The sequence below is a fragment of the Nycticebus coucang genome, chromosome 19 (assembly GCF_027406575.1).
Source record: "Nycticebus coucang isolate mNycCou1 chromosome 19, mNycCou1.pri, whole genome shotgun sequence".
Taxonomy (NCBI): domain Eukaryota; kingdom Metazoa; phylum Chordata; class Mammalia; order Primates; family Lorisidae; genus Nycticebus; species Nycticebus coucang.
The window spans coordinates 5928758-5944345 of record NC_069798.1 but is presented as its reverse complement, the minus strand read 5'-3'; the positions used below and the strand labels follow the sequence as shown (position 1 = coordinate 5944345).

The 15588-nt window shown below is 41.4% G+C and overlaps 1 protein-coding gene across 1 annotated transcript in view; it reads left to right on the top strand.

Annotated features, from left to right (window-relative positions):
* ARHGAP28 (Rho GTPase activating protein 28) overlaps positions 1 to 13438 on the top strand; it is a 207311-nt gene extending 193873 nt beyond the window's left edge. Inside the window, exons 17-18 of the mRNA XM_053571840.1 lie at positions 7640 to 7704; positions 9930 to 13438. Of these exons, the coding sequence (XP_053427815.1) occupies positions 7640 to 7704; positions 9930 to 10024 (160 nt within the window). The 3' untranslated portion in view covers positions 10025 to 13438. The remainder of the gene's footprint in view (positions 1 to 7639; positions 7705 to 9929) is intronic.
* Positions 13439 to 15588: the final 2150 nt, after the last annotated feature.

Below are 15588 nucleotides of genomic sequence, written 5' to 3'. Positions count from 1 at the left end.
TCCACACCTGTGAGTGCAAACAAATCTGGGAAAATCTGAAGAAGGTAAGTGGACTGTGACGGTCTCAGTGTCAATAACCTGATTGTGACATTATGCTATAGTTCTGCAAAATGTTAACCATGAGGGAAAGCTGGGCAAAGAGTTTCTTTCTTTCTTTTTTTTTTTGAGACAGAGTCTCACTTTGTTGCCCCCAGTAGAGTGCTATGGCGTCATAGCTCACAGCAATCTCAAACTCTTGGACTCAAGACATCCTCTTGTCTCAGCCTCCTAAGTAGCTGAGACTACAGGTACCCACCACGATGCCCAGCTGATTTTTAGAGACAGAGTCTCGCTCTTGCTTAGGCTGGTCTCAAACTCCTGAGCTCAGGTAGTCCACCCACCTCAGCCTCCCAGAGTGCTACGATTACAGGCGTGAGCCACTGTGCCCAGCCTCAAAGAATCTCTTTGTATTATTTCTTATAGCAACTATGTGTAAATCTACAATCGCCTGAATTAAAGGAAAAAACAAGAATAGCCAGTAAAATTAATCTACAGTGTTAGAATTTAGGATAATTCTTAATTTTTCTCGTAGGAATGGAAAGCATGGTGTCTAATTCCTGAGGTGATCATTATTATTCTATTTTTTATATATAATAAAAATATAATATTATATTAATTTTTCTCATAGGAATGGAAAGCATGGTGTCTAATTCCTGAGGTGATCATTGTTATTCTATTCTTTATATATAATAAAAATATAATATTATATTAATTTTTCTCGTAGGAACTGAAAGCATGGTGTCTAATTCCTGAGGTGATCATTATTATTGTATTTTTAGATGCAGGGGCTGGTTTACATAGCATGTTCACTTTGGTAAAATTCATCAAGTTGTAGACTTATGATTTGTGCACTTCCTGTGTGCTGTAGATGTGTATATGTGGGTGTTTACATATCTCTTCCCTTTATGAAGGACAAGGAGCGTAAACCGAGAACAGCGGCCAGCAGGGGCTCTGCACGTGCCTCTTCTGCTGCCGGCCTGGTCGCCTGCGATACTGCACATGTGTGTACACTTACCACAGGCAGTCCTGGAAGGCCTTGAAATACCATTTGAGGGATTTGGGCATCCAGTAGCTTCTTAGTTACATGTGCTGTGAAGCTGGCTCTGTACTCTCTAGTAGACCTTTTGTTGAAAGAAATTGTTTCCAGTAAAAGTAAATTAGAACCAATGACTTGGCAGATAGACCCAAATCCTTTATAACAGTGAGAGAGATCTGGCCCTGCCCGTTCCCTTTACTCGTTAGAACTGTGGCCCACTTCAGTTAAAATGTAAACTGCTCCCAAGTTTACCTATTTCACCAGGTGCTTGTTCTCTGGCCACCTGCTCATAGCTCCTTGAGTTTAAGTTAAAAAAAAAAACAAAAAACGGTGGCTCGGTGCCTGTAGCTCATGAGGCTAGGGCACCAGCCACATACACAGGAGCTGGCAGATTCGAATCCAGCCCGGGCCTGCCAAAATAGCTGGGCATTGTGGTGGGCGCCCATGGTCCCAGCTACTTGGGAGGCTGAGGCAAGAGAATCGCTGAAGTCCAAGAGGTGGAGGTTGCTGTGAAATGTGACGCCACAGCACTCTACCCTGGGTGACAGATTGAGACTCTGTCTCAAAAAAAAAGAAAAAGAAAGGGTGTGAGAGTCCTGGTCTTTCTTGGTCCTCCCTCTTACAACCTAAAAACCCTCGAGCTGACACAACAAAAAGCCCAGGGAGACTGAGAGGAAGAAGAGACCTTAAAAGATGATGCGGGTGAGACCTGGGAGCCTCCTTGTCACCTCCCCGATGCGGGTGAGCCCTGGGAGCCTCCTTGTCACCTCCCCCATGCAGGTGAGCCCCCAGAGCCTCCTTGTCACTTCCCGTTTATCCCTGATGGGATTACAACAGACATAGATGAAAAAGAGCTCTGGAAAAGTCTATTCCCACCAGCCAAAGGATTAGAAAAGGGGGTGGCCCAACCATACAAACCTTTGTGACAATTACTTCCTTGCTCCAGCCAAATACCAACAGAAAAAAAATACCCCCATGTTTTCAGCGGGGGCAAGCAGGGAATGGATCTGCCTCCTGGCTCCCAGCAGAACCAGGTGGTGATCTGATCCCCAACCTGGGTGGTGACTGCAGGGTCCCACTCAGTGAGCTGAGTCTCCACCTCTACACAGCAGCAGTGACACTTAGCAGCAGAGAGGCAGCACGGGGCAGGCTATTACTGCAAGCTGAGCTTCCACCCTCAGGAGCAAAACTGAACAAGGTGGAGCTTCCCGCCCTCCCCCTGGGATCAGTCAGGCTCAGCAGGGAGTCGAGTATCCAGTTAACTCCTAACACTACCTCTTAGAAGTGGTGGCAGGAGGCAGTAACAGCTGATGCTGCTTCCTTCCCTCCTCTCTTCTGTGATCAGTGGGACCCAGTGAGGAGATGAGCTTCATCCTCACCCTGCAGCCACACAACAGTGACAATCAGCCTCTATTTCCCCAACCTGGTGGCAGCAGAGCCCAGCAGGGAGCTGATGTCATGCCCCAGCTGAAGGCAGTGAGGCAGCACCAGCTGGTGCCCCTATTCACCAGAGCCCCACAAGAAGCTAAACATACATGACCCATGTGCTTAGCCTCAGCAGGAGCCCCACATGCCCTGAAATGCAGAGGAAATAAAACCCACAGTCTCATGATAGCTAAGATGTCTGTCCACGGTACAATGTACAGTCCCTCACGGCAGAGTAATCACAATATGAATGAGACCAGACAATCCACAGATGCCAACAGTCATCTCAATCAGATGTTAGAATTATCTGACACAAAAGAAGTTTCCATAAGCAATTATGAATTCTGAAACAAACGAAAAAGTGCACAATCTCATAGTAGTATAAAAAAGAACCCAACGGAAACCATAGAACTGAAAAAATGCAGAAATCAAAATACAAAGCTTGCTAAATAGGCATGGTAGTGGGGTAGAGAGAACAAAGGACAAAATTAGCAAATTTCAGATATGTCAATGGAATATCCTGAACAACAGAAACAACCTACACTTGAACAGTGGACACAGCCTCAGGGGTCTGTGGGGCAGTAACAAGGGAGCTACATTTCATATCAGAGCCCCCAAAGGAGAGGAAACTCGGAGTGAAACTGAAGACCAATTCAAATAACTAATGACTGAAAACTTAACCAGGTCAGGAAAATACATAAACCGACATCATCGAGAAGCTAAGCAAACCCACATGGGAAATCCATGCCCAAAATAGTATCATTAGACTTGTAAATATTAAAGACAAAGACAGTATTCAGAGAAATTCCGATTACAGTGAATTTCCCATTTGGAACCATGAACAGCAGAAGGAAATAATACAACATTTTTCAAGTACTGAGAGAAAAGAACTGTCAACTGTGAATTCTGTGTTCAGCGGAAATAATTTTTCAAGAATGGAAGGAAGATAAAGACATTCTCAGATGAAGGAAAACGAAGAAAATTTGCTGCTAACAAAACTACCTGCAGAGAATGGGGGAAGAAAGTTCCCTAAAGAGAAAGGGAGGACAGCAAGCCTTGGAACATCAGGGAAAACGGAGTAAAACAGGAACTCAAGGTACTATTTTAAAAAAAGAAAAGAATTTCAGAATGGGTGAACATAGGTCTAAATACAACAAACTATCTTACTTTGCATTCATATCTTAAATCACATTTGATGGTAGAGCAAAAATTGTACCATCTTAGTAATATTTGGAACTCAATGTCTATGAAGACACACTTGAGACAACTGCCTTTTTGCTGAGACAAGGCCTTGCTGTGTTGCCTGGTCTAGACTGCAGTGGCTTTGTCATACAGCTCAACACAACCTCAAAGTCCTGGGCTTGAGCAATCCTGCTGCCTCAGCTACCCAAGTAGCCGGGGCTACGGGCACAAGCCGCCACACCCAGCTACTGTTTTCCATTTTACGTTTTTATGGGAACAAAGTCTCACCATGTTGCTCCGACTGGTCTTAGTCTCTTGGCCTCAAGCAAGCCTCCTGCCTTGGCACCCAAATGCTAGGATTGTAGGCTTGACAATTACATTTTTAAATGGTGGTGGGGCCCCCAGTCCTAACAGGTGGCCTATGCAGAGTGACATCCTTCTATGGCACAGTATGTAAAAAGGGGAAACATAACTTTCTATTAAAGAATTCTAACCTCAGCCTGGTGATCAGGGTTAACATTCCCAATGGCAAGTCATGATGATAGGTGGTGCCTTTGATAAGACATGATGAAAATTGTCTCTATGATCCTCCTCCCAAGGGCACATAACTCCAACCTAAACATGAGAAGAACAGCAGACAACCCCCAGATGAGGAACCTTCTTACAGAATACCTGAGCAATGCTCTTCAGAACTATCCAGGTCACCCAAACCAAGGTCAGTGTGAGACACGGTGGCAGCCAAGAGCAGTCTCAGGACACACGACTACGGTGTTAGTTTCCCCACAAACTGGGCAGCTGAAACCCATGGAAATGTGTTCTCTCACAGTTCAGGGTCCGGAAGATTGAAATAGCGGTGTTGGCACGGTGGGTTCCCTCTGGAAGCTCTGAGGGAGGATCTCTGTGGCTGTCTTGTAGCTTCTGGTGGTTGCTGGTGACCTTGGCATTTGCCGTGACTTAAAGACCCATCACTCCAATCTCTCCCTACACCTTATCATCACCTGTACTCAGGTACCCCCTAAATCCAGGATGATTTCATCTCAGAATACTTAACAAATGACAAATACCCCTTTTCAAACTATAGCCAAGTTATGAACTTCCAGGCAAGTGTAATTTCAGGGGTTACTGTTCAACCTGCTTTAATTACTAAATGTGGAATCCCTGGATGGAGCCCTTAGGCAGAATATGGACATTAGGTAAAAATGAAAGTAATCAAATAACATGCAGACTTTACTTAATACTGTTAACAATATTGGTTCATTAATTCTAACCACATTAATGTTAGATGTTTATAATAGGAGGAACAAGGTGTGGGGTGTATGGAAACTACCTGCATGAACTTCATAATTTTTCTGTACATCTAAAAGCATTCTAAAATTAAAAGTGTGTTTAAAACATTTTTCTAGGGTCCCACAATTTTTTTAAAAAAATCATCACTTTTTAATGGGAAAAGAATAATTTTAGAGAAAAATAGATAAGTTGTAGTTACACTAAAATATCAGGATTATTTTTCTACGCTAAAAATGAAATCTATACATGCATCACTGGTCCTCCTTTAACTAGTGTGATTTGTATCCAAGGAACTGAAGGAGAATTCTCACACTTGTTAGGGTGGCTGTTATTAAGAAAAACTTACAAGATACCACGTGCTGGTGAAGGCGTAGAGAAACCAGAACCCCTGTTGCTGGCGGGAATGGAAAATAGCACAGTCACTCCATAAAACAGGCCAGAAGTTTCTTTTATAAAACTAAATATCCAGCTACCATATGACATTCATACTCCTGGGTATTTATCCAAAGAACAGTGAAGACTGGGTTCTCACAAAACCTGTACACAAACGATTATGGTGGCTTTATTTACAGAGTCAAAAATTGGGGAGGAAAAACCCCAGGTGCTCATCAACAGGTCAGGGACTAAATCAGCTGTGGTCCATCCGTACTGTGGAATACGACTCAGCAATAAAAATGCATCAATGCCCCTGAATCTCTACGGATTTATGCTGAGTTGGGGAAAAGCCTCAGAAAAGGGTAATGGTTGCCAGGGCTAAAGGATGGGGCCAGGGTGGACGAGGGGAGGTGGATGTGGCTACCTGAGAACCACGGGGGACCCTTGTGATGGAAGCACTTTGTGTCTTGACTGAATCTGTGACAACCTTCTGGTCCTGACACTAGAGCTTTGCAAGACGGGACACACATTTCCTGCATGTATTATTTCTTACAAGTACCTGTGAATCGACAGTTATGTAAAATAAGAAGCTTAACTAAACAAAAAAAGGTGGCACGGATGTGGAGGGAAGGGAACACTTTTACACTGCTGGTGGGACTGCAAACTAATAGAACCTTTTGGGAAGGAAGTACAGTGAACCCTCAAAGAACTGAAGCTAGACCTCCCATTTGATCCTGCAATTCCATTGCTGGGCATCTACCCAGAAGGAAAAAAATCCTTTTACCATAAGGACACTTACACTAGACTGTTTATTGCTGCTCAATTTACAATCGCCAAAATCTGGAAACAGCCTAAATGCCCACCAAACCATAACAGATTAACAAGCTGTGGTATATGTACACCATGGAATACTATTCAGCCATTAAAAAAGATGGAGACTTTACAGCCTTTGTATTAACCTAGATGGAAGTGGAAGACATTATTCTTAGTAAAGCATCACAAGAATGGAGAAGCATGAATCCTATGCGCTCAATTCTGATATGAGGACAATTAATGACCTAGTACGTGGTGGGGGAGAGCAGAGAAAGGGAGGGGGGGCTGGGGGTCACAGGGACACAGTTATAAGAGAGGCTTTACCTAACAAATGCATGCAATATAATCTGGTTCAAAAAACTTAAAATAGGTTACTCACCCTATAAAATACTGTATCTGTATTTCATATTTTGTGTTGTATGTTAACTTTCTCTAATTATTAATGGTATGCAATGGATATTTGCATATTTGAACTTAAAAACTAATAAAATAATGGCAAACATTTAAAAAAAGAATTTAAAAAGGCGAGGCACACATGCCTCTTCCCGACAATCTTTTTGAAGACCCACGCTGAAAGTCATTCCTGAATTGGAATGGAAATCAGTGACGGCCTCTCCTGCCCCAGCGTTCTAGTCTGGAGTGGACAAATTCAATTGGCCAATTGTTTTCTCTGACTTGGCTTTTATTGTAGAACATAGACTTGAGATGAAGTCAGTCTTGGCCAGTTTGCAAAGCATTAGGCAAGCTTTGAAATGTGGCAGGGGCTGAAGAGAGAATTACATTCAATTTTTTGGCAAATGCAGAAATGAAACCTAAGGGTAATGTGTCCAATGACAAAGCAATATTAAATATGCAGCTGTTGGCCAGGTGCGGTGGCTCAGCCTGTAATCCTGACACTTGGGAGGCTGAGGCTGGAGGGTTGTTTGAAGCCAGGAGTTCGAGACCAGCCTGGACAGCATAGCAAAACCCTGTCTCTACAAAAAAGTTAAGGAAAAGTTTGCCAAGCATGGTGCCACGTACCTGTAGGTACCTGTAGCACTAGCTACGTGGGAGGCTGAGGCAGAGGATCACATGAGCCTAGGAATTGGAAACAGTAATGAATTATCATTAGGCCAATGCACTCCAGCCTGGGTAACAGAGTGAGACCTCGTCTCTTTAAAAAAGAAAACAAATAAACAAAAAACACCCAGCTGCTCCTCGGCTGGCCTTAATGGGTAAGTAACAATTACCTCCCCAGACGGAGCTGATGGCATGGCCTGAACGGGCCCTAGGTTGTCACGGACCACTGCAGCAACCCAGGTCACATGGAACAGTTCCGTTCTCTCTGGACCTCAGCTTCTTAGCTGTGGCAAACAAGACAATTGTGTTTATCCTAACTTCAGTCATAAAAAGGTTTTGTGGAGGGTATTTTGTCAAGGCAGAATGAATTGTTGTCAGATCATGAAAGAGGATTAAAATTATATGCTTTCTCTTTTGTTCTAGTCATGGTCCATCAGACTGTATTAAGATTCAGAACCACAGGCTCTATGAGATTGGAGGAAATATAGGTAAGCTTTCTGTGGTAGCTTCTACTCCTAAAGTTTCTGCTTACCCTAAAATAAATATGCTTCTATTATTAAAAATACTGTATATATTTTGCACATTTCTTAGATAATTCAAAATCAATACATTTCAGATATTTTTAATTTGAGATAAGAACAGTAACATGACTATTCTAAAATATTTTCAAAACTTAAATGAGAATATTTTAGTGTAATGGAGTGGACGATGGGGCCTTTTCAGTGTGACCGTTAAGTTGGAAAGGCTCTTCCCAGAGACACACGCAAAGCAAAGCAGAGGACATTAGGAGAACTTCCAGAAGTGTGGCAGTCTTTTTTTTACTTTCTCTAGTTTTACTGTCTAGTTTTACCCAAGTTCATTCTTCGTGTATCCCTGACGAGGGATGGGGGTAGGAGTGCGAGATAGCTCTCCCATCCGTGGAAGCCCTCCCAGGGCCCTGCCTCCCCTCACACCTCCCCTGCCCAGACAGGGCCTCTGCTCCCTCCATTGCTCTCTCAACTGCAGTGTTTTCATCTGCAAAAAAATTCTGGTAATTTCTGCCATCTTTACAAAACTCTCTCCTAACCCCCTCTTCCAGTCTACTCCCAATTCTCTGTTTCACTCTGAAGCAGAAACTTGACTCAGTTGTCTACATTGCACTTTCTGGGCTTTCTCTCCGGAAATCACTCCAGCCGAGATTTGCCCCTTCACACTTGACTGGAATCTCTCTCGTTGAGGTCACCAGGCTCCCACGTTGTGAAATCCTGTCATTCATGTGTCTTTAGAGCTGCCTGAGTAGATCGTATCCCTCTTTAGGAAACAACTTCCTTCTCTCTGGTTTCGGGGACATCCTGAGCTCTGCCTTCGCTCCACTTCACTGCTGCTCCCTGGGAGCCATTCACACCCACTGCTTCTTGTCCTCTCAGCCTCTCACAGCTGGGCAGCTGCAGGGTTGAGTCTGTGGACCTCCCTCCTTTTTACACTTAGCTCCCACGGTGGGTTCAGTGCATCTCACTGCTCTTCCTAAATCCTCCTGAGCACTGATGCCTCTCTCAGACCCCACACCTCCAGACTCAGCCAATGGGCACGTTTGCCTCTCTGAGACCCCACATCCACACCCAGCCACCAGGCCTGTTTGCCTCTCTCAGATCCCACATCCACACCCAACCAAGCATGTTTGGTGTTCTCAGACCCCACACTTCCGGATCCAGCCACTAGGCACATTAGGCCTCAGGGCCTTTGCATGTGCTCTTTTTCCCAGAATGCTCTGCCTCCAGATAGCCCCATTTCTCACTCCTCTTCTAGGTCTTTGTCAGTAGGTCACCTTCTTGGTGAGACCTCCCTTTGCTTTTTCTACCATCCTTATGCAACTGCTGGACTTAACTTTATATTGTACTTGTGTTATTTGTGACTTGCCTTTAGCCCCTGTAGAATGTTTTTGACTGTCTGATACATTGCTGTAGGGCCTGGCATATAGTAAGTTACAAAGTTTATTTCCGATAAATTAATAAATCAAGCAAGCAAATAAATTAATAAATCAAGCAAGCAAACCTTGGTAGTTTTGTTTGCGACTTTACATTTCAAGTGCGCTTGCACACGAAGGCTTTCAAAATACACTTGTCCTGTGGAACGGTCTTTTTGTTGTTAACATTTTGGATCTCCTGCCTAGATGTAAACAAAAAAACCAAAGTAAACAAAAAAACCAAATGACCATTCCTAAAACGAGCTTGACTTGGGTCATCTCTAAGCCCCAGTCAGGTGACTGTCTGTAAAACCATTCGAGGATGTGTTTGCATTGATGTGATGAGTTTGTACCCAAAACAGTTCTTGCCATATTTTTCTAATTGACATAATGAAGCTAGGGAAGCAATTTGCCTGTGGTTAGTATGTCTGTTTTGTTGTTGTGTTTTGTTTTTTTCTCACATTTACACAAGATTTATTTGAAGTGCCTCTACTTCACAGTCCTAAAGATAGAGAGGGGAAGGAGGGGAGTGAGGGGAGGAAAACTTAAGAGTACAATGTACGCTATTCTGATGATGGGTACCCTGAAAGCTCAGAGTTCAGCATGATCTGTTTATCCAGGCAACAAAAAACACTTGTACCCCTTATTTTTTGAAATAAAAAACTAAAACAAAACAAAACAAAACAACATTTTTAAAGAAACTTGTGTGCTCACGTGCAAACACAAAGTGACGTACATTCTTCAAAATAATGATTTTTGTCTTTCTTTTAGGACAGCATTGCTTGGATCCCGACGCTTATATATTGGACGTATATCATGTAAATCCTCAGGCAGAGTGGGTGATTAAGCCCCAAGCAAGTCTTTGAAACACCCTCACAATGGCAGCTGTCATGGATCGCTCACCCACCGCTCCTCCGTTTAGTGGGGAGAAGACAGCACTGCTTTGGCCTGTTTGTCCCCAAGGCCCTCTCCCTGTTTCTGACCCTTCGTGGTGGCATCGCCAATGTGAACTATGGAATGGGAACACCGTGGTTCTCCATTTCAACTGAAGTTTCCTCGTGACATTTCTTTGATAAGAGAAAAGGAAAGAGGATTTGGTCGTTCCAAAAGAAAGGCCAGTCTAGGACATGGAACTCTAATCATTTCTAGTATTTTGACTTCATAGCAGAAATGAACTTGGCCCCATATACATGGGGATCAGCAACGCTTCTTTCTATAGCCAATGCTGTGAACACTAGAGGTGAAAGAGGCCCTTTTTTTATGCTTATGTTATATGCATATATTGACCTTTTTGAGCAAGAATGCCAGAATAGCCTTAACTTCTCCCCTGCAGAACAATCTGGATCTGCTTTCCAAAGAGAATCAGACGGTTTCTAGAATGAAACGGACGGCATTTACTCTCTCACTCCTGAACTAGAGGAGCAAGAATTTCTGTGTAAAGAAAACGGTGTGCATTATGCTGTGTTAGGACTATGCGCGTTCTGCTGCAAATGGACTTGTCTCTGTCACCCATTGACAACTGGTATTTTTAAAAACCTATTCTCACAGGTCCCTCCAGTGAAGCTCAGTTTGACAAAGGGTCCCTGCGTCCTCCTGACCTCCGCTGCAGTCAGCATTCACACAGCTTCTATTTTCTCATCACGGCTGTGGTGCTCAGTGACTGTCCTTCCATCTACCAGGCACAGATGTCCTTTCTATCAAATGTGTCATTTTTTGTGTATTTCATAACTGTAGAATATTTACTTCTTCAGCCCCAATTTAAAAAAGCAAAACTGTTTTTATCCAAGAGTGCTGAAAAATACTGTTCTATCCAAGCTTTTGTCCATAAATCCACATGGCTAGCCCCTGTGGATTAGTGTCTGGCTTTAAAATCAGATGCATATTGGATAAGCTGAAACCAGGTCACTGTCAAAGCCTGCAGAGACATTCTCTAGACCTGCAATTAGCCAGAACACATAGCCCTCATATTCTAATGTAGAGCAAATCCAAAATGTACTGAGCGATTGAGACTACAGATACAGATAGTTAGAAGTAAGGACAGAGCTCTCATTTACCCTTTATGTATACTTCAGCTTGGAATCCACAGATTGAGATGTCGATAAATTTATGTCACATTTAATGAGATCCAAGGCCCAAATGATTCTCTCGTAATTCAAATAACAAAGTTGCTCACAAATCCAGAATACATCTTTTGCCTACTTAGCCAGTCTCAAAACATAATGTGATAACATTTTAAGTCTATATGTAGCAAAAAAATCTCTTCTATGCTAGATTATGCTTTGATGTCTATACAAACATTGCTTATATTCAACATGTAGATAATTGTGGTTTTGGCCTCTAGGAGTTTGTTATATTTTTTATAGAAAACACAAAGATCCATTTATTGGATTTGTTTATTTGATTATTTTTATTTCTTCGCCTGAAAACTCATTAAAAGGTTTCTATTTATTTCTTACATTTCATCACTTCTTAATAAATGGCTAATTGGTGGCATGTGAGGTTTACATAATGAATTTCTGGAGTCTGAAAAGAATGATTTTATCATTTTTTCCATTTAAACAACATAAACATTTTACTTTATGTAGTTGCCAATCCTATATGATGGCAGTAATTTATGCCCATATGTGGAAGAAATTCTTCGAATAGCCACCTTATACTTCTATGTAAAAACCAACGAATTTTTCTCATGTATCATTTCATTCAAACAGTAAAATATTTTTGCATTCATATCAAAATTTCATAGATCTGTTTCCTTTATTTGAGGGTTTTTATTTCTATTGACTGAAAATATGTTAGAATTTATTCATAAGTTCTAAAGGCTTTAAGATTTACTGCAACTTATCACCATTTTCAAATAAATGGATAATAGGTTACAGGTAAAAATACAGTTTCTTTTCCACTGACTTAACTGAGTCAGTAACTATAATCACTTTGGTTTATTCAAGAATGTGTGACAGCTTTCAAATAACTATAAAATATGGAAGGCTATGTCAGTACCAATATTGGATGTAACTACTCAGTCATAGGGGTTACCTAATTGATTAGAGAAAAAAAATTAATAGACACACAGACTCATCAGTGTGGTTAAAGAAGCTATTTTTACTAACTTCATTCTTAAGAATAAACAAACTCCTGAAATAAAAAACTTTAAATGCCCATCACCTAGATGTTGAATGAATTTTTGCCTTCTCAAGATTTATTTTTTGAAAGTTCGATAATCCACAAAAATGAATCATACATTTGCAAACAGAAGGGCAGATGCCGTATTTCCGCATGCTATTCTAGAATTTCTCGTTCTCTCATCTCTAGTGCTCTTCGTAGACAACTGGGAAAATAGTGCCTAGGGAAGTATTGGAGGAAGTATTCAGAAACATTTATTCATAAAAAGTCCTAGAGCTGGCTCATTTTTACCTCTGTTCTGCAGAAGAGGACCCCTTTGTTAAGCAGCTCACTTGGGAATATGATTCTTGGAGTCAACACTCCTTGAACAGACTGGAATACCAACACTTTACAACACATACACAGTCTAAACTACCTCACTTGCTCTTCTTGGGAAAAAAAAAAATTAATAGACTTTAACAATTTTTGTTACAAACTGTCCCTGAGTCTTATTTAAGTCATTTAAGTTAGCTTTCAATGTACATTTAATAATATACATTTAATGATGTAAAATATTTTTAGCCAAAGCTTCAAAACCAAAAATACTCCGACACTGTGATCTGTGGTATATATGCTGATAGAATTCACGTCCCTTAGTCGTTGTGATGTGTTTCTAACCATGTGGAGATGCAGGTTTTTAGGAGTAGAAATTAAAACTCATCTTCTCATTTGGGTATTTCCCACTGCTGTCCATGTGATTCACTTGACTGGAAAGTCACATGAGGTTAAAATGTCCCTTCTTCCTAGCAGGCATATTTCAACTGTTCTTCACAAACGGTTCACTTGCCTTAACAGACTATATGTTGTGGGATTAGATAATTCCTCTGATAGGCAGTTTTTAACTGCTTGCTGTAAAATGTCACTTAATAAAAAATAATGACATGAAATTCAAATGTTTCTTCAAGCATTTTCAACAGTTTGACACACACATAATTTAAAATTAACAGCGTTTTCCAACTATTTGTTTAAACTAATTTGATTGAAAAATCATGTTACTAGAAAATGTCATTGTTTTATGTTTTATCCAGTCTCAAAAGTTAATATTGGTCGGTCTGTCCCATCATCTTGTATTGTTAAGTAGAATATGTATGTTGCATTTTATCCATAAAAATAAAGAGAAAAAAAAACTAAAAACGTGTGAGAATTCTTCTATTTGACTAGTCCAAGGAGACAGGGGTGCTGGTCAAAGAATAGGAGCTTTAAAGTAAAAAGTCTGTGGCTGAGCCCGTCTGTGCCACTTATGAGCCAGATGGTGACCTTGTGCAAAAACCATTTGGTGCCATGGTGATGGCTGTGGGGAAGGATAGAGCAAATAAGCAAAGACTCCTAAATTTGTTTTGAGTTGTTGTTTTGACCATGCTCTAAAAAATATATGTAAATAAGCCAAAGTATTTTTTTTTTATTGTTTAGGATTCACTGAGAGTACAAAGAATTATGTTACACTGATTGCATTTGTTAAAGTCCCTCTTAGAATCGTGTCCCACACCCAAGAGGTGTGCATACACCGTAAACCCCCATCTTCCTCCTTCCTCCCCTCTCCCTCATTCTTCTGCCCCCCACCTTGAATTGAGTTTTTCTTTTGTGAGGTTATGTATTAGATCACCTACTGCCATCACATCAGAATTGAGTACATTGGATTCTTGCTTCTCCATTCTTGTGCTGCTTTACTGAGAAGAATGTGTTCCACTCAATCCAGCTTAATACAGAAGATGTAAAGTCTCCCTCTTTTAACGGCTGAATAGTATTCCATGGTATACATGTACCACAGCTTGTAAATATTCCTGGGTTGGTGGGCATTTAGGCTGTTTCCACATTTTGGTAATTGTAAATTGAGCTGCCATAGAGTCTAGAGCAAATATCCTTATGATAAAATGATGTTTTTTTTTTCTTCTGGGTAGGTGCCTAGTAATGGGATTGCAGGATCAAATGGGAGGTCTAAGTTGAGCTCTTTGAGGATTCTCTAAACTTCCTTCCAGAAGGTAGTTTGCAGTCCCCCAGCAGTGTAAAAGTGTTCCCTTCTCTCCACAAGCTTCTGCAGCTTTGAGACTCTGATGTGGGCCTATTCTCAACTGGGGTTAGGTAATATCTCAAGGCGGTTATGATTTGTATTTCTCTGATGATCAGGGACGATGAGCATTTTTTCACATGCTTGTTAGCCATTCGTCTGTCTTCACGGGAAGACAGTCTTCTGTTCATATCTCTTGCTTAGAGGTAGAATAAATCAAAGATTTTAAAAATAAATACGGAAAGGTCATTCAACAAAATTCAATACCCTTTATGAATTTTGACGTTAAATGTTAAATATGTTAAGTATATCTTGCACTATATTTATATAATGCAACATGACTCAGCAGTAAGAAGGCAAAGATGTGAATGAATCTCAGAAATGTGCTGAGTGAAAGAAATCAGAGCAAAAGTTTCCCTACTGCACTGTTCCATCTGTATGGAATGCTTAGGCAGGAAAAGCTAGACAGTTAACAGGAGGGGCAACCAGAGCAACAGGTGCTGCGGGGTTCGTTTGGAGACTGATTGGAAGGTGCTCAAATTGTTGTGCCCAGATCTTGAAATCCCCCACAAAGACCACCAGGGAGCCGAGTCCAATGCAAAAGCAAAAGGGCCGTTTATTGCAAGTTTGAACTTGGGCTCCCAGGGTCTCTGCTACAACGGATCCAAGCCAGGAGCCCCAAGCTCTGGAGCAGAGGGTTCTTGTGGTCCTGCGCAGCAGGTGGGCGTGCACAGCTTGCAACAAAGGGGGCGCTTCTGGATTGGTCAGGTGGGGGGGGTCCCTGATTGGTGGGTAGTTGTCTCATGATTTCGGGGAATTGCCTGGGCTTGCCTGGAAAGTTAACTTACTGAGTGAAATGGGAGTTGGGGGGGGAGCAAAACTTAACTCCTATGATGGCGCTGGTCTGGTTCTTTCAAAATGACCTTTCTGGGGAATTGGAAATGTCCTATGGATGCACTGTCCAGTACAGGTCCATGGGCCACATGGGCCTGAGCACTTGAAATATGACTAGTTTGAGTTAAGATGAGTCCTAGATTCTGAAGACTTACTAGGGAAAAGAGAATGTAAAATATCTAATATTATTTTACTATTGATTACCTGTTAAGATATTTTAGAAAACTCACTTAACTAACATATTAGTAAAATAAATTCGAGCAGTTCTTTTTCTATTTTTAATGTGGCTACTATAAAATTTGAAATGATGTATGAGGCTTGCATGATATGTCTGTGGGAAAGTACTGTTCTATATTTTGGTAGGCGTTTGGG